The 24,368-nt window shown below is 41.1% G+C and overlaps 1 protein-coding gene across 9 annotated transcripts in view; it reads right to left on the bottom strand.

The window, feature by feature from the left end:
• ENOX1 (ecto-NOX disulfide-thiol exchanger 1) overlaps positions 1–24,368 on the bottom strand; it is a 394,509-nt gene that overhangs the window by 68,451 nt on the left and 301,690 nt on the right. For all 9 annotated transcript variants that reach the window (XM_088139475.1, XM_088139474.1, XM_088139470.1 and 6 more), the window contains 2 exons: positions 11,888–11,994; positions 5,505–5,625 (listed from right to left, as the gene is read on the bottom strand). In XM_088139475.1, the coding sequence (XP_087995601.1) occupies positions 5,505–5,625; positions 11,888–11,994 (228 nt within the window). The remainder of the gene's footprint in view (positions 1–5,504; positions 5,626–11,887; positions 11,995–24,368) is intronic.

Raw genomic sequence — 24,368 nt, 5'->3', positions numbered from 1 at the left:
CCACTTTTTCTAACCTGCAAATTAAAACCTTTTGCTCGTGTGCTATCCCTACCCTCAGCTCCCAGGGTAGTGCTGCTGTTAATTCCAGATAACCCATTTCATGATCTTTCTTCTATAAACCCCATTTTCCCTTCTATAAACCAGGTTACCTAAAGTAAAGCAAACAGCTCTAGGAAAGAAAATTTACACGCACCTATTCGACATCAGGGCAATCAAAATAGCCCCTACAATTTTCTATTTCTACACCAAAATAAATTATGGGTGACTTTTTTGTCTGAAATATAAATAAACACACACACACACACACACACATACACACACGCACCATTACACAGTAGAAATCCATACCACGGTTATTTGGTTACAGACAAGTAATTTCTCTCATGTCCACCCATCTATACTTTGCATCTGGAGACATTTAAAAGAGGGAGAAACATTTACCAAGACACGGGCATCCATAAGGGTTGTCCAAAAAGTCAAGATGGTATTCATGACTATGCAATTGAAGCCCTTTTCCTTTTTATGTGCATTATGTGTGCAACACGTGTAAAAAAGGGGCAGGCTTTTGAGTGCATCTCAAAGGCATCCTAATTCTTTGGATGGTCCCCCCGAGATGCCCCAGTATCAACTCTGGTTCAGGGTCCCCATGCTTAGGTTCCTTAATCCCATGTTATCTTCCCCAAAGTGACACATTATAGAATCAGGAGACCGACCTTCTTTCTGTAGGGTACAGGGTAAACTCAAATAGCTCTCCAAATTCTGTACTGATGATTTAGAAAGAACAGAAGCTTCTACATCTCTAGTGAAATCAGTTGCAGTATGGCAAGAGTTAACTGAGCAGACGATAATATTCAACCTGTTGTCCATGAAGGAACTGTATATTTCTAAACTCTGTCAAATGAAAGCCAAAATCCTTGCAGAAATCACTAGTAGCACCAGAATTGCTCACAGAGGCATTGGCTAGGTCTATGAAGTACAGCTAACTTGTCACTTGCTTATGGCATTCCCGGTGGAAATTCTTCTAGGTACAGTATTTAGGAGATGTTTGGGGCAGGAACGTTCTGGGTTTGGCTGAAGGGGCCAAGGCTCTCATGGCAATTGAGAAGTTCCACACACTTATATTTGTCCAAGTTTCTAAAACTCTTAATTTATTTACTAAAGTTTTCCAGTGTGAAAATATCCAGTTGAAGGCACAGATAAAAAGAGAGTTGGTGGCAGGAGAGAAAGATGGAAAAGTGAGGACAGATTACTTGGTCTTTTGCAAATTTACCAATGATATTTGCATAAACTTCTTTAGTACTCAGTTTGTACCTGTTTTTCTAATTCTGTTTTGGTAGAATTTTACTGCTCTCCTTCCACACTGAACTCCTGAGGGAAATCAACTGTACCAGAGATAAAGACTTTAAGATTTCAGCCCCTGATTTTGTCTTTGTTTCTTCTGGCAAAGAATTGTTTTTGCAGCATGTACTGAACATTATAGGGAAGAACAGGCTGGTACAGGCAATACAACCTATTGTATACCCTGAGTAGAATTCAAAACATGGAAGCAGCAAGTCTCTTCCTTCTCCAAGCCATAGCAAACTGAAGCCTCTGTGGATAATAGCACAATTGGCTTACATGTGAAAGTATCCCCATGGGTTGGAAACTAAGTTTTAGTGACTGATTTGTACTCAGTTCCAATTAATTGGAATGGCAGTGGTGGTTAAATGAATAGCAACAAAAATGTTTATTGTTCCAGAGATCTTGCACTCTCATATTCTTCTATATTTCTGTATTTTCTACTAAATTAAAAAAATCATACCACTGAATTTTGGCCACAGAATCTTAGTTGATTGGAGACCAACGATGGGGCACTGGGGCAGTATGTAGCATAAATCTTTCTCACTCCTGCTCCAGATCCAGTCCCCACTGGTGCCCCAGAACCTGGGTGTCAGGGTATCTTCTCAGCCCTCGTTGATTAAATGATTCATTCTGTACTGCTCACCTCCTAACTCCACTTCCTTGTTTTGACATCTTGGGAAGAGATGTTTTCTGCTGGAGGCCCATTTGATGAAATGGCAGGAATGAGGTCCCTATACTACATTTGCCTAGATCTGCTCAGTACCGCTATAGAAGGAAAACTATACCTACCTCTTTGAGCTTTGTAATGAAAGAATAGCGTGAGAAGACACCTACCTAATTACATTAACTGACTTCTTACTTAATAAAAGTGGCACCTAAATGTTATGATTTTCAATGACTAAGAATAAATTCCAACAGAATACAAATACAAGAGAATTGTCCTATAGAAGATACTATGATATCAGTTATAGGAAGATGAATTAAACTAGTTAGGTTGTTCTCAAGGAGGCCCGGCTTGTCTCCTTAGAGCCCAATTCAAAGATGTCTTCTACTGGAATTTTAAATTTACCCTTCTGTCACCCTCAGACTAGACACAGAAGCCTTATGCAGGTTTTCATTTCTGCACAGATAGACCTAAAATGGGAAGAGCTCTGCTTTATTTTTGACAGCGTCCCATCTAAAAGACAAACAGCGATCCATGCATTTCAGTGGCATGTTATTTCCCACGGAAGGAGAAAGTTGAAAGAGGTCACTCCCTGATCTTAGGAGGACATGTTTTAAGCTTTTCTTTCTTTTGGAAACCTGATTCTTACAAGAAAGAATAGTCCCTGTCAGAAACAGGGCCTTTCATTTTTGCCTATGCCAACATTTCTGGCTTTTCTGGGTTAGATTTCAGCTGTGGGCCATCTGTCACTTCTTATGAATTTAATTTCTATTCCACCTTTCCATTTACCAAAATAATACTCAAGCCATACAACAACACTTAAAAATATACACAAATAAAGAAGTTAAAAGCTAAACATCCTAATCAGAATAACTGCAGATTAAAATAGTTGAAAATATGAGAATTCATGGGAAGCAGTAACAGAACAAAATGCTTTACACCCAGCAGCAGAAACTTAAACAAGAAAGTATAGGGTGGGTGAAATGAATTATCTGTGGGTGAAGACATTTACAGAAAAGCCCATTTTACACATTTCAACAATGTATAAATATAATATCAAATGCATATTTTGCTTTTATTTCCTACTTTTAAGATCAAAGAAGGGCCTCTCTATCAGATCTTGGTTTCTAGTTAAAATGATATGAGAAGAGTTGGTCCATTAGTGTTATCCCCACTAGACAGACCAGACCAGGAAATCAACTCCTCAGGAAGGCTAGAGCTACTTTAACTGAGAGTGGCTATAATAAAAGAATCTTGCAAGTCTGATTGTGCTGCACCTCCTCCCCTTTCTTATACTTCAGGTTGTTTTTGTAGCAATTTATTAATTTATGAGGAAACTATTTGTTAACTATCACAACTGTTCCCAAATGGTAGCTCTGCATTGATGTAAGCAAGATATGCATACTAATGCATCTAACTTATGTGACCGCATATTGTAAGCCTTATCTTTCTAAGGAAATACCATCCCACTGAGAACAGGCTGAAACTTTGCTTCAGCAGAAATATATGTTTACCTCTGCACCCCAGGCTTATCTGGATTAAATTTTGTTGCCCCTCAAGTTGCCTCCAGACACCAATCCAGGATTTAATTAATTGCATGTCTCAGATCAGAAATCCTATTGCTAAATTGTCAGGAAAACCTTTATAGAGTTACTAAGAGTTCCATGAACTGCAAGAAGAACCAATAAGACCATCCTGGACCACATAAGACCAACTGCTGCCTTCAGACAATGCCCAGCAAGCAGAACCTCTTATACTTTGGGCAAGTGGATGATGAACTAGAAAACAGCTATGCTGACAATGGTGAGGGAAATAACAGAAGGGAAGACAAGAGATAAAATGGACAGACTAGACCTGGGGGATCATCACAAAGTCATTGGAAGAAGTGTGGATTATCACAGGGGAGAGGCTGGGATGGCAGGCTTTTGTCCATATAACCAGAAATCAGAAACTACTTGATCACCTAACTAACCAGCTACACCTAAACCACTAAATAATTTTCTACTTAAAGTGTATTAAAATAGGTTTTGTTGTCACATGAGTTGGATTATCTAGAAGGAGGGAGAACCTTTTCCTGAAACCTGTCAGTTGGACAGAACTTAAGAGATAAATCTCAGTTTCTAGCTCTATTAATCTGTTTACAATCAGGCTGGAGAAAGGTAGAGAAATGACATTGGTTGAAAAATCTGATATTCCAGCTCAGTTAGGAAGCTCATTATGAAACTTGAGCAAATGTCATAGCTCTTTGCCTCAATTATTTCTAAAACTGTCATAAGGCTAAAGCTTTTTCTTGGACAGGAGAGGGTATGAAGGAGGGTTGCCACATTTTGTCTTTGTGTTCCATCTGGGCGCTGCAGGGTGTGGCTGGTCACAGTATGATTTCACCAAAGTGAGCAGCACTGAAATTTATGGACCTCTTCTTTTTCTTTTTCTTTTTAATGTTTTTTTTTTTTTTTTTTTGCAGAGACAGGGTTTAAAGGGCAACATGGGTGCCTTACACTTGCTACACCTTACCCAGTTCAATCAGGAAATATCATTCTACTGCGGACTTCAGGAATATCCCCCCAAACTAAAACACTGGGGAAATTTGTCCCAGCTTACTTTGGTGGCTGCAAGTAAGAGTGCTGGGAGCCACGGGCTGCCCCTCCCTGGTCTAAAAATGCAAACTGCAGAGTTAAATTAAAAAAAAAGAAAAGAAACAGTGCTACAAATGAGTATGAAGTGAAGACCACCATGGATAATGACGCTATGAGAATCACTTCATTGAATGATGGGGTAAACATTTTGCGACTCAATAAATATCAGCAACATTGGTAACTGCAGAGCAGACCCAATTGCGTTTCATGCCCCAGCCTGAAGATGGCATGGCCATTCCTCCAAGTGCTATTCCTCTTAAAAGGATTCAACAGAGTGGGATCCCTGAAGTCTGAGCGCATCTTTGCTCTGACTAGAGTGGCAGAAATACCCCAGTGCTGAGGGGAAAACAGGAAAAGCCTTTCCAGGCTGTGCTGAAAAACTGAAAGTTCATTATTGACAATCCCTTACAAGAAGCAAGTGGCTAACAGTGCAAATATAGAAGAACGCAAGGAAGGATAATACCTGGAGTAGTTCCATATCAAATAGTTGCTCACAAATCAATAGGCTGCCTCAGGTCCATTTTCTAGATTGTTCTTCTTTTTATAAGCTACAGACACAAATCCCCACAAAGCTTTCTCCCTCCCCAAAGACAACATTTTCTGAACATAGAATCCTTTTATCGGTGCTTTGCCAAAAAGCATAAACAAGATGACATCGAGTTATATATCTGCTAGATCAGATCTGAGAAAACATTTCCAGCAAAGTTATCATAATTCATCTTTCTCTTAAAAATATGAATTTTGCTGCACAATTCTGTGCCATAAAGCCATGTAAGATAACCATCCAGTTAGGCTGGGACTGTCCAGGTTCAAGGAAGGAACTGTGGTTCAGAAATAAAGGAGGAGGGGAATTGCAATTTTACCTGAATCGTCCACTCTCAGCTTCTTGTTACTGGGGTTTTCACTGCTGTCATCATCAGACATTTCCATTTCTTCCTCCCGCCTGATCCCCATGAGCTGTTCACTGTGAGCGTTCCTGAGTTCCTAAAAAATGACAGAAACCAAACCTTATTTCGTTAGTCCTGGCTGAGATATATTCCAATTCCTGAAGTCAATTCACTCCCTTTGAAAGTGCTACATACCATTTGTCCCCTTAACTTGAAGAGCGTTTTAGTGATTCTGCTGGAGGTACATTATTGATGTGCAGTTTTCAATTATGATGCTCTGCTTTGGTGACATTAGGTTTACGTTCCACACTAATTTGATTTTTAGGATGAAGATGTTAACATAAACTGGAATACATTTCCATATACCCTGATAAAGGCATGGTAAAAAATTTAAGTACTACAGACAGAAATGATTTGGGGGGGGGGAAAGCTTTAAGAGGCTTCTACCTTATCTTACCCAATATCCTTCCGATTTTGAGTGAAGGGTGGCAGATTGAAGTGGGAAGAAAAAAAGAAGAGTATGGAAAATTTCTTAAGGCTGTTTTAGCTTCAGCCAAAATATCTAGCTAGGACATTTAAAGTTCTCCACTGGAAATCTTAAGTTCTTCATCCAAATGACAAAAATGCTGCTCCGAGGCATGGCCAAAGTGAAACAGCACTGGGAATAATAATCTATACGAGGAGATGTCATTCATCTAATTATTGTACGAGATGACCTTTAAGTTTCAAATGACTAAAAAAAAGCTCGGTTTGGAAGTTATGGCAAGAACAGATTCCGTTCTGGGACGTTAAGGCAGAAGTGTTTCTTTAATATTGTGCCATCTGAAAGTTTGCATCATTTTTGAAATAAATTCTTCCTGTTTAATGTGTGACCTTACCTATTTTGTCTGACCTTGATGGCGAGGAGGCAGGGCCCAGAGCTCCACACAAAACTGTTCCAAAAATTAGTTCATATCAGACAAACCTATTACTGTACCAGAGAGATGAAGGCCTCAGGCTTATGTACATTTATGAAATAAATGTTGGGGCAGAATAGCCAATCTTCGGAGAAATTACCGATGGAAAGACAGCAAGCTAATGCAAATGGTGTGTACATTGCTCCAGACAAACACAGATTGCTTTTTTTCCCTTCTCAGAAAAGCAGGTGCCATTAAGCCTACCTTCCTTAATGGTGGCACAAGGAAGATTGAAGGAATTCTCTTTTACCCTAATAATACTGTCAGGTGGAACACAAGGATATAGACCAGTGATGAGTGTAGCACTTTTTGGTCCACAGACAGCTAATTTTTTGACAAAAAGCCCAATTCCAAGGGAGGTGGTTTAAAATCTTTGAAAGAAGAAAAAGAATTCACTTCTGAGAAATAAGTGCTGCTAAGAAACGTGCTATTTATTCCTTGCAATTAATGAGCAACTCAAATAATATGTTGGAGAGATGCATCCAGTGTTCATCAATAAATTTAATCCATTATCATATGGGTGTGTGCAGCCTTAATCACAACAGCGCTGCTGAAGCTGATGAATGCAAGTTTTACATACGAGACCTTGGAAACTCAAGAATATTTCTCACATTATTTTTTTAAACAATATTCAATGGCAGGGCTGCCCTAATAAATCCAACTTGTATTTTGTTCCAAAGACATCAGGAACTGTTTGGCACAAACAACATGTCTGTTCATCTCAGATAGAATCACCTAGAGTGTAATACACATCTATGTCCCCCATGATTCCAACTTCTTAAGAATGGTGGTCACTCTCACATGGAGACAGTTATAAGTAACTGCCTGATTAGTTAATAGCAGAGCTGGACATCTTTCTGGGAGCCATGTGCCATGGGGTGGCAAGAGGGCTGTGAAGATGATGTGACTGGAGTAGATGAGGCCATTGGGGGGGAGTTTGAACATGCACAAAGGGAGAATTTGCTTATTAGTCCACCAACAGGGGAAAAATGTGAAATCTTTAGGTGTAAAGTGTTACCCTAAGGCTCTTGAAGACTTAAAATACTCTTTTCATCCCAGTAACTACCTCCAAACCTCCAAAATACCAAGGAGGAGGAGGAGGAGGAGGTGGTGGAGGAAGAGGAGGAAACCAAAAATGTAAGATCTGCTCAGCACAGGGCTGCTCAGAGGGACACAAAGGGAATGCTAGGGGCCTCCATATTTCTGCCCATTTCTGCCTTCCATTGAGCTAGACACTTGATGTATTTAGATTTGTGGCTTTCATCAGTTACTTGAAGCAGCTCCTAAGATCTTGGATTGATGATATTTTTCAGATCAGGTCCCTCATATCTTTCATGTGTTTTTTCAGCAAAAAATTACCCCCTCCCTTAATTCTGAGCCATACTTGTTGTTTATAACCAAACCTTTCCAAAGCCTTTATAATAATGCAGTGTTTCTCAACCTTGGCATAATGACACAGTGTTAGAGTGAATGAAATAGAGTAATTGCTCTACTTCATGCTGTATTGTCTTATCCTAGTCCTAAGCAAAGGTCTGGGATTATTTAGCTGGGGATAGCAACAACTAATACTGAGGTCTTTTGCAGAGTCTGAATAAGACCTGATAGAAGTAACCACAACAACAAGCCATGGAAGAGTTATGTCAGAAGAAATAATGGAGAATGCAACTTGAATAGGAGCCTCTAAGCCAGTATTTCTCAACCTTGGCAACTTTAAGACATGTGGACTTCAGCTCCCAGAATTCCCCAGCCAGCCTGCTGAAGTCCACATGTTGCCAAGGTTGAGAAACACTGGTTGAAGCTAAGGGAGCCATAAGTATCTAACTGACTTTTGGAACTTGGAAACATTGCCTTGGGACTTCTACTTACTTGGAAGATTCACCAATCCCACCCTTTCATTTTGAGGTGAAATGGAAGATTGTCAAAGAGGCCACACTAGTTGCTTCTAGGGATGCAATGAATTTTGCCACAGACTTGATTAATGTGAATTTTGGTGTGTCATTTGTTGCTGCTGCTGTTGTTCTCGGTGGATCTAAGATAGGACAAATACCAATACAAACAAGGTCTGGCTAGAATGTGTCTTCCCTTCAACAAACCTGACTTGTTTTTGAAAAAAATGCATTGTGGGCAAGGCTTTTCCATCTTTCGACATCAAAAAAAAGTCCCCTGGGCTCACACTGTCTGCGTAATTAATTGCATAGTCATTCCAGGAAGTATTGCAGGAAGCACAGCTCCTTCTATATTTTGAAAAGTAAGACTAATATTCTGTCTCCCTCAAGAGACCATGCATTTTGCTCTGGATTTCTTATTAACATCTGCTCTGCAAATCAATAAAACAACCCAATTTACACTGATCCACAAATCTCCAACAACTTCCTAGGCACGCAAATCAAACACCTTTCCATTCATACAGCAGCATTTTGGAAGCCCCTGGTTCGGTATAAAGTCACCTTCTTTAGCCTAAGGCCTTCCAGAGTTTTTTGCCTGCAATACTCCTACGTCCTCAGATAGAGGCCTGATGGTGCTCGGGAATGGCGGAAGAGGAGACGTGTACATCAATCTTGGGAAGAGCATTTGTTTTACAGCTTTATTACTTTTAAAAAGAGAACAACAAAGGACAAGGGAATAATAATCGTTAAAAAATCAAGGATGTTTTGTAGATATACAAAAATAGAATGCCTTTTAATGCATTGTGGCATATTAAATATTTAAATGTTAAGAAATTAGTTCCCGTCCTGAATATTTTCAGTGTGTGTGTGTGTGTGTGTGTGTGTGTGTATCTCAATCAGATAAACTTCAATGTTAATGGATCTATTCAATATTAGGAAAATAGCAGCCTGATTAATAAAATTCCTTTGCCTTTTTTTTTTTTTTACCACTCAGGTGAATTCATTTATGAATAACCCCAGAAAATTTTGCTCTTCTAAATTAGGCTTGCATTATTATAATGGAATCTATTGTAATACACTCATAATCTACATCATAATAGCAATGATAATAAAAAAAATATTTTTAATTCATGCAGACATTGCATCCAATGGCTTCAGTATTCAATCTATTATTTGTTCAGGGCACTCCAAATGTTGGCCCAATGGTTTGGACCACAGCACAATTTTATCCTGGAGGCATGCAACACGGTTGTTATAAGCAAGATACAAAATAATTAAATAAACGCCTCTTACCTTCTCAGAGCTTTTTTGTTGTTAGGCAAGGAAACATTAAAAGGACTGTGGTGCTAACAATGCACCGACAGAGCACTAAGCAAATGAATGCATGCACACTACCATTTTAAAAATCAAACTGAAGGGTTGGGGTGGGGAAACAGTTCTCACTTACTTTACAACAGAAAGTAAGGTATGACACATGCCAGGTTGTAAGTGAAGCATGGCTTTCAAATGTAATTCGTATTGTGGCACAGAGAAGCCAAAAAAGCAGATGCTCAGCCAATTTCTATCTATCTCTATCATCTATCTGTCATCTATCATCCATCCATCCATCCATCCATCCATCCATCCATCCATCCATCCATCTTCTATCTCTTGGTAATAAAGGTTGTCAATTTGGGTCATTCTGGTACCAGTGAAGGACACCAGGGAGACAATGGCCCCCAGGACTGGCTCTCACACTCAAAGGACAGCTGGCATGTATCTAGGAGTGAAGCCCACAGAAACCCTTTATTCATTGGAAGGATATAGCTGTTACATACTTTTACAAAGTGCCCTGATCCCAATAATCATCATTTAAACATGGTATTAAGCCTGCTGCACGGATCATAACACAATCCAGTCCACAACTAAGCTACAATCAGAAAGCAGGAAATAATCTACATGCAGAGCACATAAGTCAAAGAAAATGAGTCAAGCCACATTTGCATAATATGGTCAATAAATTAAGCATGTAGGAAACTCTCTCTCTGTCTCTCAAAAGGGATGTAGGAAAAGCGATTCCTCTTCCTCTTGATTTCTCATCATACACATGCACTGAACAAAACCCAGAGGACCAGGCTGAGATTGGATTTGCTTTTCCCTTCTTTCGTACCTCCACTCCCCCAAATCTGACTGTTTCTGGTTCTCCTCTATTGCTAAACGTAATCAAGTATTTAAACTCAGGATGTATCTCCTCACTGGTCCTGGCTACTGCTCCTCCCGAGGCAGGTAAGCAGACAGATGTGGCTAAGTATGGCAGGTTGAGAGTTTGCTCTGAGCAGAGCAAGGCCAGGAAGCTGAACTAAAAGTAGCAAGTAAGATCAACTAGGTAGACCTGTAGGTAGTCTAGCTGTCTAGGTAGACAGCTGGTTTGATTCCTTCTGATTCCCTACCTTCCTCCTACCAGGGGTGTCTCCAGGGCACGTGTCAAAATTGACAAGATGGGGACAAGCATTGAAGTGCAGACCCCATACCTTTTGTACCAGCATCACACAGACATTCAAAACGGGTGAGGTTCCCACCACAATACTCCATCTACCATCTTGCCAATGTTGATCCTCTTCCTGCAGATGCTGCTGACTTCTACCATTCTGAGCTGTTCAAGTCCCTGGCTTAAGATGCAGTAGGCAAACCTTGAAGAAAGACAGCATTTAAGCATGGCACCTGGTTGAATTTCATCCGCCTTGGAAGGGTGAGGAGTGACTCCTAACCCTATGAAGTCTACAGTTTTTATTTTTTATTTTTTTTAATAAGGCCAGGAAATATCATACTCTCTCCCCAAATAGTAAGAACTTTCTTCCCCACTTCCACAAGGCTGTAGGATTAGAAAGCAGTTTTCTTCTGCTGTCTGACTTCAAGAAAATCTTTGGAGCTCCTAAATTTTGCTATCACTTCATCAAGAAAAATACAGCCTTGATAAGGCTTGAAAGATTAAAAAATGGAATTCCCACTGCAGTGCACTATTCTATACATTTTGGATTGTGGCCCTTTAAAAATATTCACTTTTATTTTCTCAAAGGTCAAAATGGAGAAATTGCTTTGTCCTTTCTAAGCTAATAATCTGGTTTCCTACATTTCCTTAAATGTAACATTATTTTGTTATGAATATTTATGATGAAGAATATTGTCCAAAACAATCTGCTTTGTCCAATATTTTTGCCTGCTTTTGGACAATATTGTGATGAAATAAATTAATTTGAGCATAAATCAAATCCAGGACTGCAACATGAATGTTAAAGTGACGTTGCTAATTCTCTCAATTAGTCATTTTAGTCGAAGGAATATTCACTCCAAAGAGTTCCAGCTGTATAAACTCTCACAGAGGCTCTAGAAACAGTCCTTAATTACTTCTCCATTCTACAAATACAAATGCAGCAATTAAAGACTGCTGAACAAAGCACAATCAGCTACAGGCCCCTTTGCCTTCCCCTTAGTCCAAGGCTGTGAAATGATGGATAAAAGAGACAGAAAATTCACCCACCTCAGAGTGTTTGCGCCAAATGTCTATGTTCTTCCGCTGAGCTTTCGAGAAATGGTCCCAAGCTTTTTGTCTGGTGGAGGCGTTGAAAACGGCCACAATCTGCTCAACTTTGGTGAACAAGGAAGTCAAACAAGACAAGCAATTTATGTTGTGATCACTAAAGGAAAGCCAAGCAAAGACATGAGGAGTCTACGGATGATGCCACTGCTGGAACAACATCATCAATCCATCCAATCATGTGTCTTTCTGTACTTACATTTCAAAACTGTCAGAGGTGTCCTCCTTCAAGCCTCTCTTCATAACTTTAGTCTATACCAGTTGCACATTGATTACTGACAGATTTGCATGCAATTAATTGTTTGTTGTTGTTGTTATTACTGACTTGTTTGCATGGGATACTAATTTAAGAGAGAAACCATAGGAAACAGATTTGTATCTTCTGAAGCTACAATCCTGTTGATTTGACCTAGGAGCATGCCCCAATGAACTCAGTGGGACTTCCTTTTTAGTAGACGTGTATAAGATTATACTATCATTGAAAGTGTTAAGGAAATTTCCAAATTGGAACTTGAGTTAATCCAAAGAAGATTGAATATTCATTTACCTTTCCCTTTAAATGAAGGCTTCTCATTTCATCTCCCATGTTGGCAAATGTCTTCCATGAAACATTTTAAGCCTGCTTATCCCTCTATACAACATAATTTGCAAACTCCAGATCTACTAAGTGAACTTACGATTTTACAGACCCACCAAAAGTTAAATATGCATATTACTAATTTACATGAGAAACATGGGAGATTCTAGAAGCCAAAATCTACCTTTCAAATCATATTCTTTTCTTCAGTTCTTTTATTCTTATGTTCCCTCCCTCTCTCCCTCTCTCTTTCTTTGAGACATTACATTTTCAAGTCAAAAGATAACATTTGTGGCTGCCAAGCAACTGTAAATGAAATGTCACTCAGGCCTTATAAGTAACTAAAATAAAAATATTGCAAATCAAATTCTGGAGCCCCACAGTTGACAGATTCACTAGAGGAGCAAACTGTGTCAGTCAATTCAGAAAATGTTTGTCTTTCATTGTGGCAAAGGGATCATCATATCTGCAAATCTAAGAGAAACTCTTCTCTGGAAAGTGAATTCTCTCCTCTTTGCACCAACAGGACTCTAGTTTGTGTTACTGCTGCAACAGTAAATTTTTATCCTTCCACTGTTTTTAGTTATGATCTGACGAGCACTCATGATTGCCTCTGTCTCTGTGTTGTGTATGTTTGTTTAGGAAGGTTATTCTGGACCTACCTGAAGATCTTTTGCTTGAACTATGGATTGGGCAATTTGAATTTTACAAACTATTTGCAAATTTAAATTCTGTACTATCCCCTATCTTGGTTCTTAATAGTGACCACTGACTTCTCTTATTTCCCCAAGTTTAACTTCTTTTTTTGGAACTGCTGAATATAACAATCACAGCTTGTGTAACTCTAAAGTTTATGCCTTGTGTTATAAGTTTAAAGCCTACTTAGATTTAAAATGGGCCGCTTTCAGCTATATTTCTACTTTCTCATCTCCTTTTTCCTGCTGACTCTATTGTCTTACCTTACTGTATCAAAAATAGATGCCTTTCCTAAGGAATTAAAACTCTGCCTTTTCTACTATAGGAAATCCTCCCAGCATCAGCCCTATAAAACAAGTCTGGTATCTTCCACAGGAAAAAAAGGATGACAATTTCTACTTCTACAAGGAAGGAATTGGTTCTTCTTATGCCATCAGCATTAAAGGAATACCAAGAGGAATACAGAAGGTGTATCTGCAAGAAAGGGTGCAATACCCTCCTTCACAATGTCTTTTTCTGGTTCCCAGGGCTGGGGTGCTGGATAACTTTTCCGCCACTTTAATGTTTTGAAAGCATTCCTGGAAATAACTGATTATAATACGGCATTCAACCAAAATATATAATGGAGGGTTTCGGTTTAGTGCATCGAAGATACATGCAAGATTTAATTTAATTTATTAAACTTGTATGCTACCCAACTCTCAACAGTTCTGGGCGGCTCACAACAATCAAAGAAATTGCAATAAAATCAATTAAAAAAAATAAAGATAAAAGATGGCAGGCGTGATGAAGAGAGATACTTTACTGCCTGTTCCTCTTCCTTCTAGCATATATGCAGAGGCCAGTTGGGGCAGCGTTAGAGGAGGGCTGATGGAAAGGGGACAGACACCTTAGGGGCCAGAGCAAGTTCTGTCCACCCACACCTCTCAATACCCCAATATCAACTGTCTGTGACAGATACCTAAGGTGTGCTTCATGTTACAGCTTGCCCTAGGCACAGTGAATCCAACTGCTAAATGATGTACCAATTTGCATATACTTAAGATTCAAGTTTTGTATTTCATAACCTTATTAAATTAATTGGAATAAGTATAGGAGAATATGAAAGGGTTATCACTAAGGAATCTATTTTATTAACAATGTAATTTAGATTCTAATCATTCTTCTGTTGTACCTATTACAAGGGCAAAGAGCACTGAACTTAATCAACAATCTGGGTATAATTAATTAATGGCAGAAGGCTCAAGTAGAACATTTTCTTGAAGATGCAAGAAAAAGGTGCGTTACCATTTTTAGGCTACTTTAAGTGGGTATATTAAACGCTGAAACTCTTGAACTTTAAAATGTCTGACAATGAAGATAACTCAAAGTTCTAACTTCAGGTCTCAGCATCAATTCTAAATCCTTATTCAGTGCTAGAGCGCTCTAAGAAACTGGTACAGGTTGATATGTTTGTTCTAAAAATATAGGAAAGAGAAGCTAAATATGAGTTCACAGGTAAATATCTCATTAAGAAAAAAAGTATATACCCAATTTTTAAAATTTAAGCAGGTAGTCCTCAGGTAGTCCTCAGAATAGGAACACTCATTCAGTGACCGTTTAAAGTTACAACGGCACTGAACAAGGGGAACTTATGACTGGTCCACAAAGTTGCAGCGCCCCTGGGTCGCCATTTGTGACCTTCCCTGCTGGCTTCCCATAAGCAAAGTCAATGGGGAAGCTGGCAGGAGGTCCTAAGTCGTTCTGGTAAGTTGCTCCCACCACTTTTTCTCACAAGAAGCCCCCAGGCGTCATGGTGAGTGTGGGCCCAGGGCAGGTGGGCAGCTGCCTGCCCAGCTGCACTTTGTTCAGTTGTTAAGTCGTGTCCGACTCTTCGTGACCCCATGAACCATATCGCGCCAGGCTTTCCTGCCCTTCACTGCCTCCCCAGGTTTGCTCAGTTTCATGCTCACCAGCTACACTTACACCAGGCCATAGCACCCACCCCCTGGCCACCCACACTCACACCATGCTGCAGCATCCACCTGTGTGCCCACCCGCACTTGTGCCAGGCTACATTCACCCATCCATCAGCCTCCTTGAGAGCCACCTAAGGAAACACTTGTTGTGACCAGGATGTGCAACCTTCTGCTGGCTTCCCCATTGACTTTGCTTGTTGGAAGTCAGCAGGAGGTCACAAGTTGTGGTCACATGAGGTCCTCACTGAATGACCTGTGATCCTCGCTTAACAATGGCAAGGGGGACTGCTGGGATTGCTGTTGCTAAGTGATGCAGTCAGGTGACATCGCATTTTGCAACTGCATCACTTAGTAATGGAAATTCCAGTCCCAATTACCGTCATAACCCGAGGACTGCCTGTACTCCTCAGCCAAAAAGATCCACTAATATCAGAGAGAATGATTGTAGTTCATGTCTTATAGTAATTACTATCAGAAGCAGCTATAGCTAGTAACTGAGCCTTACTAGGTAGAGCTGAAATTTTCTATTGTATGGTCTGAAACTATTTATGACAGGCATTAGATCAAAATCTCATGTGGTATAGTGGTTAAGGTACTGGACTACAACTGGGACGAAGATGGTCCTAGTCTACACTCAGTCATGGAAGCTCAAGAGCTGCCTTTGGTCCAAATACCCTTTTTCACCCCTGGAGCCAGCATAGTATAGTGGTTAAGAGGATAGGCTAGGAATAAGGAGACCCAGGTTCAAGTCCACCCTCAGCCAGGGATGTTCACTAAGTGATGTTGGGCCAGTCTTCATCTCTCACCTCAACTTACCCCATAGGGTTGTCATGGGGAAAATGTAAGAGAGCATACCTGGAAGAGATATGAATACATTTTTTCCATTTGGCATCACTTGATAACATGAAAGCACATGGCACAAATACAATCCTGTTCCAATAATATTTTAAAATGTGGACAATAGGAGAGGCCGTCTTAACAAATCTGTAGGGTATTAACAAAGCCTGGGGAAAGTTGAATCGGATACATGCTTTGACATGACCTGGGTTTGCTATATTTGAACCTTGTAACCACTGGATGGCAGCAAAGAGATACAGAAAACTCTTTGCTGCCATCTACTGGTCCCCTGGCACAAATATGGCAATTTTACATGGTCCTGTCTACCATCACTACAGGTGGAACACAAACTTCAGAATCAGTTGGTCATCTGTCCTGTACTTTTCCTCCCTATGAATGCCATCTCCCTTTGCCAAGCCCCCTGGCTAAAACTCTTAAAAAAGAGTTTAAAAAAACTTATTTAAAGCTTTCCAGTCTGATTTTTGGCCTTTCTAAGAGAAAGTTTATCCAATGAAGTGAGATGTTTCATTTATTTTTCTCAATTTTTATCCAAATTATCACATTTACCTTCATGTGAATAATATAGCTATCTAATGCAGAGCTGTGGGACACTTTGCAGTCAATCCCTTAAAGGTGCTTTAGAATGCATGGGTATATAAACACAGCACCTGCCTGCAAAACTTTAAAGCAGCTGCATCTTTTTGTCTTTTGGAGATCAAATCTGAAGTTGTGCAAGACCCTAGTCTAAAGCATCTCCTGCATGAAATCATTAAATTCAATGTCTAAAATTAACTAGTGGCATTACCGGCCTGGTAATCTCCTTCCTACCAGGGCCAGCACTGAAATCTAGAAAGCCCTCATAGTGTAGCTCTAATGACTCCGCCTTGGCTTCCTAGGAGCGCAGCAGGCATGGAAATTGATATGGAAAGCAGAGAATAATTTAGTGCTCTGAAGCCTACACTGAGTTCCAGCGGGAACGTCTGATGAAGATGATGATGGACTTGAGTATTTTCCTCATCATGCCAGGACAGAACAGAAGGATGGGAGCACTGCTGATTTGTGAACATAACTGCCAACATGCTGCAAATTTGTAACACAGTGCAGGAATAGGAAACCCAGAGAGATGCCAGTAGTATGTTCTGTTGCTAGACAGGGACACCAAATGTATAACTCCCAAAGCATATCACAATACATTTTCATACATTTGTGATATGTTGGCTGTAATGTACTATATTTGAATATGTGTATTTGTTCCTTTAATCATCTCAATTTGCTTGCCAAGATATGACTGTGGAGACCAAGCTTATCTGGACCTGAAATCTATGTTTTATCTTTTCTTTAGAATTACATGTTCTTTCAACCATACTCAATCTCAGGTGCACTGTTCATTTTCTAAGCTAAATGTTGAGCCTAATGTTCTCCATGCTCATCCAGGTGACCACCTGGAAGACCCTCTTTGGGGATAGATCCTCTTTAGCCACCCACTCTTTTTGCTCCTGTTTCAATTGTCATTCAGATCTACTCTTTTATTAAGAGAGCACATCTAATTCGGTATCTTATGCCAGACATGAGGACATCACAATTCTATGTAGAAAAACCAGCTGCGTAATCTTTGCTACCAGGAGGTCCATTTAGAGTGAGAAGGATGCTTCTCATGTAACTGATGTGTAGCCTATTTTCTAGCCGGGATATCAAATAATTACACAATTAATATTCATAGCCCATTCACAATGATCCCCAGACACTGACCAATGATGGGCCTCTTCTGAACTTTGGGTCCATAACTACAAACATAATAGAAAATAAAGCACTGTTGTAAAACCCCATTGCCTAACAAAGAGGGGTCATCCTGAGAAAGTCTTGTTTTTTCTTTACTGGATCCAGATCTATATGCCTTTTTTCACTGTAAAGGTCTCCTTGGGATCTAGTAGCTGTTAAGAATTCTAAGCCTAGCAGAACAGGAATACAGTTGTGCAAGGAAGAAATTTATAATGGCAAGAAAGGATGTAGAAGCGGTTTCAAATTTTGAAAAACTTGAGTTAGGATTGGCTCGTGAAGGCCATCTTGGACCTGGAGCCTAGGTCTGGGATTTCTACTTGGGTCCTCTGAGGTTGCCTCTCCCCTGCAATGTCTGGACTCATCAAAACATCATTTCATGATATTTGGCTTCTTCTTCTCCTGTTGCCAGTATAATAATAAAGCTTAAAAATGAGAAATGTGACACCTTTTGTCTTTTTCTCAGTTGTTGCCTTCCTAACTGGGTTGTGACTTAAAGAGTTTTATGAAGGTTGGCATAAAAGGGAGGCTGTTAATCTCATTGCTTAGTCCAACTAGCGAACTTAGAGTTTTCTTTGCAGTGAAAAAGGGGATGAATATAGAAATGCAACCAAGTTTCAGAAGTGAAAAAGGCTTAACGCTCCTTACAAAGCTGTAGTGGAACAGCCACATACAACAGAAGGACCATACAATAAGCACAATTAAATATTCATCAGCAAACATCTGTGGATTTATCTACTGTCATGTAAAATTTTCATTAGCCAGATGCAACATTTTGTCTTGTCAATGAGTAAAATAGTGAAAATCGTTTTTCTTCAGATTATATGGCACGGATGAAAAAATGTGCTGTTTCTCAAAAATATCTCGGGAAATATTAGCCTTATAACACAGTAGGGCAGTGGAGTCATGTGACCGAGGCAAGGAAATGTAGATAAATTGAAGTCATCACCTGAAATCCCTAGCATGTATTGTTCTCAAGTAGCTAAAGTGCTTAGGTGGGATTAGCAGGAGGCCTTTGATATTTATTCAATTTAGCTAAAAATGCTCTCAAAACAATCAGAAATAAAGGAAGAAACTATATATCACAGATGCAGTAGAATGAGTGTGTGTGTGTGTGTGTGTGTGAGAGAGAGAGAGACAGAGACAGAGAGAGACAGAGAGAGACAGAGAGAGAGTCACATTTTAATGTCATCATACCCAAATTACACTTTCTAACCAAACCTGGATCAAATTCCTATGCTGAAGTCAGCACATTTCTGATTTTTTTGCAATGCAGACCACAACTCAAAAATATATACAAAATAACGTCTGTTAAGAGACAGTGAGCGCATAGTTATCTATTTATTTTGTAGCATTTATCCACTCTTCCAACCTGAAGTCCTGGGTGGCTCACTATAATAAATCAGTGCAGTAAAATCATAAAGACAAGCCACATACATAAATAAAACCTATAAAATCATAAAAGAATGAAAATAGAGCCAGGTAAAAATAGCAGGAAAAGAGACTGCCTCCATATCTAACGCTGTAGCTGCTGAAAGACTGGTGGAAGAGGACTTTTATTACCTCATTCCTGAAAGTTAATAACAAAGAAGTCATTCAAACTTTGGGGGGCAAACTATTCCATAAAGTGTGGACAGCCCCCCAAAGGGCCCCTGCCCTCTAGTCTCCTGAAAGGAAGATATCCACAACATTTCTACCTTCCCAGATTGAACATGTAACACGAACAGATTCTACTTGGAGAAGATGGTCCCTAAGATAATAAGACCAGGGCCAGAATGGGCTTCATAGGTAGAATTGTGCTCAGAAACCCAGTGGTAACCAGTGTTGTTCCATCAGCAGGGGAGCTGTCATATTCCACACCAACTGCAATTTCAAAGGAGGCAAAGTGTACCCCAGAGTCAAAGTTGGAGCTATTATGGAGCCAGATGGTTTCTGGATAAGCAATCACTCCCATTTTGCTGGCATTCTGTATGGGCAGTGTTTCATCTCATCCAATTACCATAGCTCCTAAACACGAAGTCAGAGTCGACAGTATATTGCACCCCCAGGTTAGCCTAGGGTGGAGATGTATAATGGTTACCATCTGGATATTGATGATACCTCATGACCTACCAGCAGATGACCTCTCCTAGAGGCTTCATATGGATGTTAAATAAAATGGGGAAGAAGGCCAATCCATGAAGCACCACCAAGATTTGACTATTCCTCCCCCACAGCTACCAACTGGAACCTCACACACAGGAAAGGACTTAAGCATTGTACTACAGTTCTTTCAATTTCTTAGGTGGATGTAATGCTATCTGGGAATAACCTTGGGAGCAAGGGGAAAAGCTGCAACCAGGGGAACGGTTGGATAAAAGGCAGCTTAGCCTGCAGCAGGAATGTGGGCATGGCAAACAACTCAGAAGAGACCCTCCCTAGTTTCTTGGGCTGTAGAGGCGTTGGGGGAGAAATGCACTTTCAGACTTGTAAGATTCTGTTAATGTAGCCTTACAATAAAGTTAGAGCTAGTACTTCTGGGTGTGTTTCATGTCTGGATCAGCTTGTTAGGTTGACATCAATCCTCCAAGTCTGAAAGTACAAGTGCCCTGTTGCCCAAGAAACTAGGGAGGGTTCCTTCTGAAATGTTTGCTACCTCCACATTCCTGCTGAGGGCTAGGCTGACTCTTATCCAACCATTCCCCTGTCTCCCAAGATTATTCCCACATACTATTACAGCAGTCCATAAAGCAATGTGTTAAACATTGCTGAGATGTCCAGCAACAAACCGGGAGGTCCATACTCCCACTTTAAGGTCCCATCACAGATCACCCTCAAGACCAACTCCATCCTTAGAAGCTTGAACAAGCCAGGAGCAAGCAAGAGTCTTGTTTACTAGTGGTGGAACTCCAGTTATAGGAGTTCCTGTCTACTTCCTCAAGAGTCCACCAGATCAACAAACCTCAGGTGACTTTATGAAATGCCTCATTTTATTTATTTATTTATTTGTTAGATTTCTTCCCCCGCCCATCTCCCCCACAATAGGGGACTCTGGGCGACTTACAAAAAAACATTAAAACTATAAATATATATATAAAACACATAATACACCCAGAATTAAAAACAATACTAAAAAAGGAAAATCTAAGAAGATGGAAAATCGAGCTGCGGACAGCTGGCCACTATGGGGCTAGCCATTCCCCTGCTTGAAGTATTCCCTCCCCACCCCAGGCCAAGTGGCAGAACCAGGTCTTCAAAGCCCTTCAGAAGGCCAGGAGTGAGGGGGCCAATTGCACCTCCGGGGGCAGAATGTTCCAAAGAGCGGGGGCTACTGCAGAGAAGGCCTGCCTTCTGGACCCTGCTAATCGGAGTTCTTTTACTGAAAGGGTCCGAAGCACGCCCTCTCTGTGTGATCGGGTGGGACGGGTTGAAGACATAGGGGAGAAGCGGTCCCTTAGGTAACCTGGCCCCATGCCATGTAGGGCTTTAAAGGTAATAACCAACACCTTGAATTGGACCCGGAAGCAAACTGGTACCCAATGCAGCTTGCGGAGCAACAGTGTTACATGGGCCCTTCTTGAGGCTCCAAAAATAGCCCATGCAGCCACATTCTGAACCAGCTGTAGCTTCCGGATACTCTTCAAGGGTAGCCCCATGTAGAGCGCATTGCAGTAGTCTATCTGGGAGATAACAAGGGTGCGAGTGACTGTTCGAAGGGCATCCCGATCCAGGAAAGGACATAACTGATGCACAACCCGAAGTTGTGCAAAGGCCACCTTGCCACGGCTGCCACCTGCTCTTCAAGCAGGAGCCGTAAGTCTAGGAGGACCCCCAGATTACGCACTGGGTCTGTCTGGGGCAGCACCACCCTATCCAGCACCAAAGATGACAAAATCCCTGATACAGAGGAGCCATTAACCCACAGCCACTCCGTCTTACCAGGCTTCAGCCAAAGCCTGTTGCTCCCCATCCAGACCCTTGCAGCCTCCAGGCACCGCGAAAGGGTTCCCACGGCATCACTTACTTCACCAGGGATGGAATTGTATAGCTGCGTATCATCAGCATACTGATGATACCTCATCCCATGATGACGGATGATCTCACCCAGCGGTTTCACGTAGATGTTGAAAAGGAGTGGAGAGAGAACCGAACCCTGTGGCACCCCACAAAGGAGGGGCTGAGGATGGGACCTCTCACTCCCTATCAACACCGATTGGGATCGACCCCGAAGAAAGGAGGTGAACCAGCACAAGACTGTGCCGCCCACCCCTAGCCGTCCCAGTAGGATACCGTGGTCGATGGTATCGAAAGCCGCTGAGAGATCAAGGAGAGCAAGGATGGTTGCACTTCCACCATCCCACTCCCGCCAGAGATCATCCATAAGTGTGACCAATGCCGTTTCCGTTCCATAACCGGGCCTGAAACCTGACTGATAAGGGTCCAGATAATTCGTTTCCTCCAGGACCCTTTGGAGCTGTGATGCCACCACTTTCTCAGCCACCTTCCCCAAAAAGGGGAGGTGGGAGACTGGATGAAAGTTGTCCAGTACAGTAGGATCCAGGGAGGGTTTCTTGAGGAGGGGTGCACCAACGCCTCCTTAAAGGCGGCTGGAAACATTTCCTCCTGCAAGGATGTAGTAACCATCACCTGGATCCAACTACATGTCACCACCCGAGCTGCTTTCACCAGCCAGGAAGGGCATGGGTCAAGATGGCAAGTGGTGGCCTTCACAGTCCCTAGGACCCTGTCCACTTCCTCAGGAGCAACAGGATCAAACTGTTCCCAGATAACTGGGTAAGAATGGTCCCCCGGTATCTCCCCAGACCCTGCCCCACGCTCAGAGTCTAACTTGGAATGAATCCGAGCGACTTTGTCCTGCAGATGCTCTGAAAATTCCTCCGCCCGGCCCTGCAAATGAGCCCCCCCATTCCCCCCCCTCCCATCATTGATGCCTAATTGAATTCTGCCCAAGTGCTATCTAACTCTGAGAAGATATGAGCAATTTTACTCATAAAGTACTTCACAAATAAATTAGTGAAACCAGTAGGAAGATTTTCCCATCCACCAGTCCTCATAAAGGGGCAGATAATCTGCAGTGCCACTGGATATCATTGTATAGACACAATAAAGGCAGAGAAGTAATGTTGTTTTGTCACCCTTATCACTATGATGTAGGGTGACAAGCCCATCTGAACTTGGGCTTATATCCGTAATCAGTCATACTCCTTCCTCATTTTTCATCATCAATAGTCTAGGCATCTCTTCTGCCACTTCATTTCCTGGAACTCCTCTGTAAACCAAGAAGCCCTCCTGATCAGCAGAGGCGAAAGTCTATTTGAGATCATCTCATTCAACACCCTTAGTGCCTCCAAATTCTAGAGATCAGCAAGGTTTGTGGCAGAATTGTCCATCAGATAATTGAAAAAGCCCCTGAGCTATTGAAAACCAACAATATCATAAAGTCCCTTGGTCAGGCCATCTTAATTAGCCCCCAACCCTGTAGAGGCCATAGCACTTCAGAGCATCCAGAAAAAGATCTGACCACGTCAAAGGATTGATTTGATTGTCCTCTACTTTCAGATCATGAACCAATTGTTTGGAGATTACTAGATCTAATATAAGGTCACCTGTATGAGTCAAGCTGGCTATGACTGGGACACATTTATAGTTGGCATGCTGGCCATGATATCCTGAGCCACTGTAGAGCAAGGAGATTGAAACCATCAGCACACAGGAATTAATAGCATGACAAGCAGATCAAGCAGATCAGGTCACTGAGCAGTAAGGTGGGCACTACACCAGCAGTGTCTATAACCTATCCCTTCAAAAACAGAACTCACATCAAGTCACCTGCAGATCTGGCCACAGCCAAGTTTTCCCACAACTTCATCATCACTCCTCCTCCCTGGCCAGCTGCTGAAGCATCCAAAACTCAGAAGGGCAAATCTCTGTCAGGGGCACACTCCCATATTCCCCAACCAGGTTTTGACTATACATGCCAGACCTGCTCATTCCTTCTCAACCAAGACAGGAACCCTCCAGTTCTCCCCAAATCTCCCTGGCTGATATCTATTGGGTGGTGGGAACTGCTTGGCTAGTGTGTATATAAACGAAGTTACAAATATTATAGAAAATAAACCTGAGAGATCCACCATATCTAAGTGATATTAATTATCATTACTTAACAGTATTACTTCTGGCACCGGGACGTTTGGTTGTAAGGTCAATCTCACTTCTGGAAGTACATAAAATTTTAGGAACTACCTGTCCACAGTAAGTCTTTTGGATGCAAAAGTCAGACCCTCCTGTTATTTATATGCATATTTGGACAAATACATAAACAAACCTAGCTGTTCCTACGCATCTAGTTTGGCTTTAGATTCACATAAATGCTTTTCTGCAATAGGTTCATAAATATGTATGCATGTTGTATGTGTATGTATGTATATGTATGTATATGTATACATGTATGTATGCATATATGTATATATGTCTAGATAGTAGATAAGTGATAGATGATAGAATAGATAGATAGATAAAAGCAAGTATTAATGGATTAGGATTAGGAGCTTATCTTTGTCTTCATTAAGAAGATTTTCTA

The sequence above is a fragment of the Python bivittatus genome, unplaced genomic scaffold, assembly GCF_059951505.1.
Source record: "Python bivittatus isolate LINGU-HERP-01145 unplaced genomic scaffold, Pbiv_v1 ctg000210_np1212, whole genome shotgun sequence".
In the NCBI taxonomy this organism is placed as follows: Eukaryota; Metazoa; Chordata; class Lepidosauria; order Squamata; family Pythonidae; genus Python; species Python bivittatus.
The sequence above is the reverse complement of the archived record's forward strand: the minus strand, read 5'-3'. Positions and strand labels throughout refer to the sequence as shown.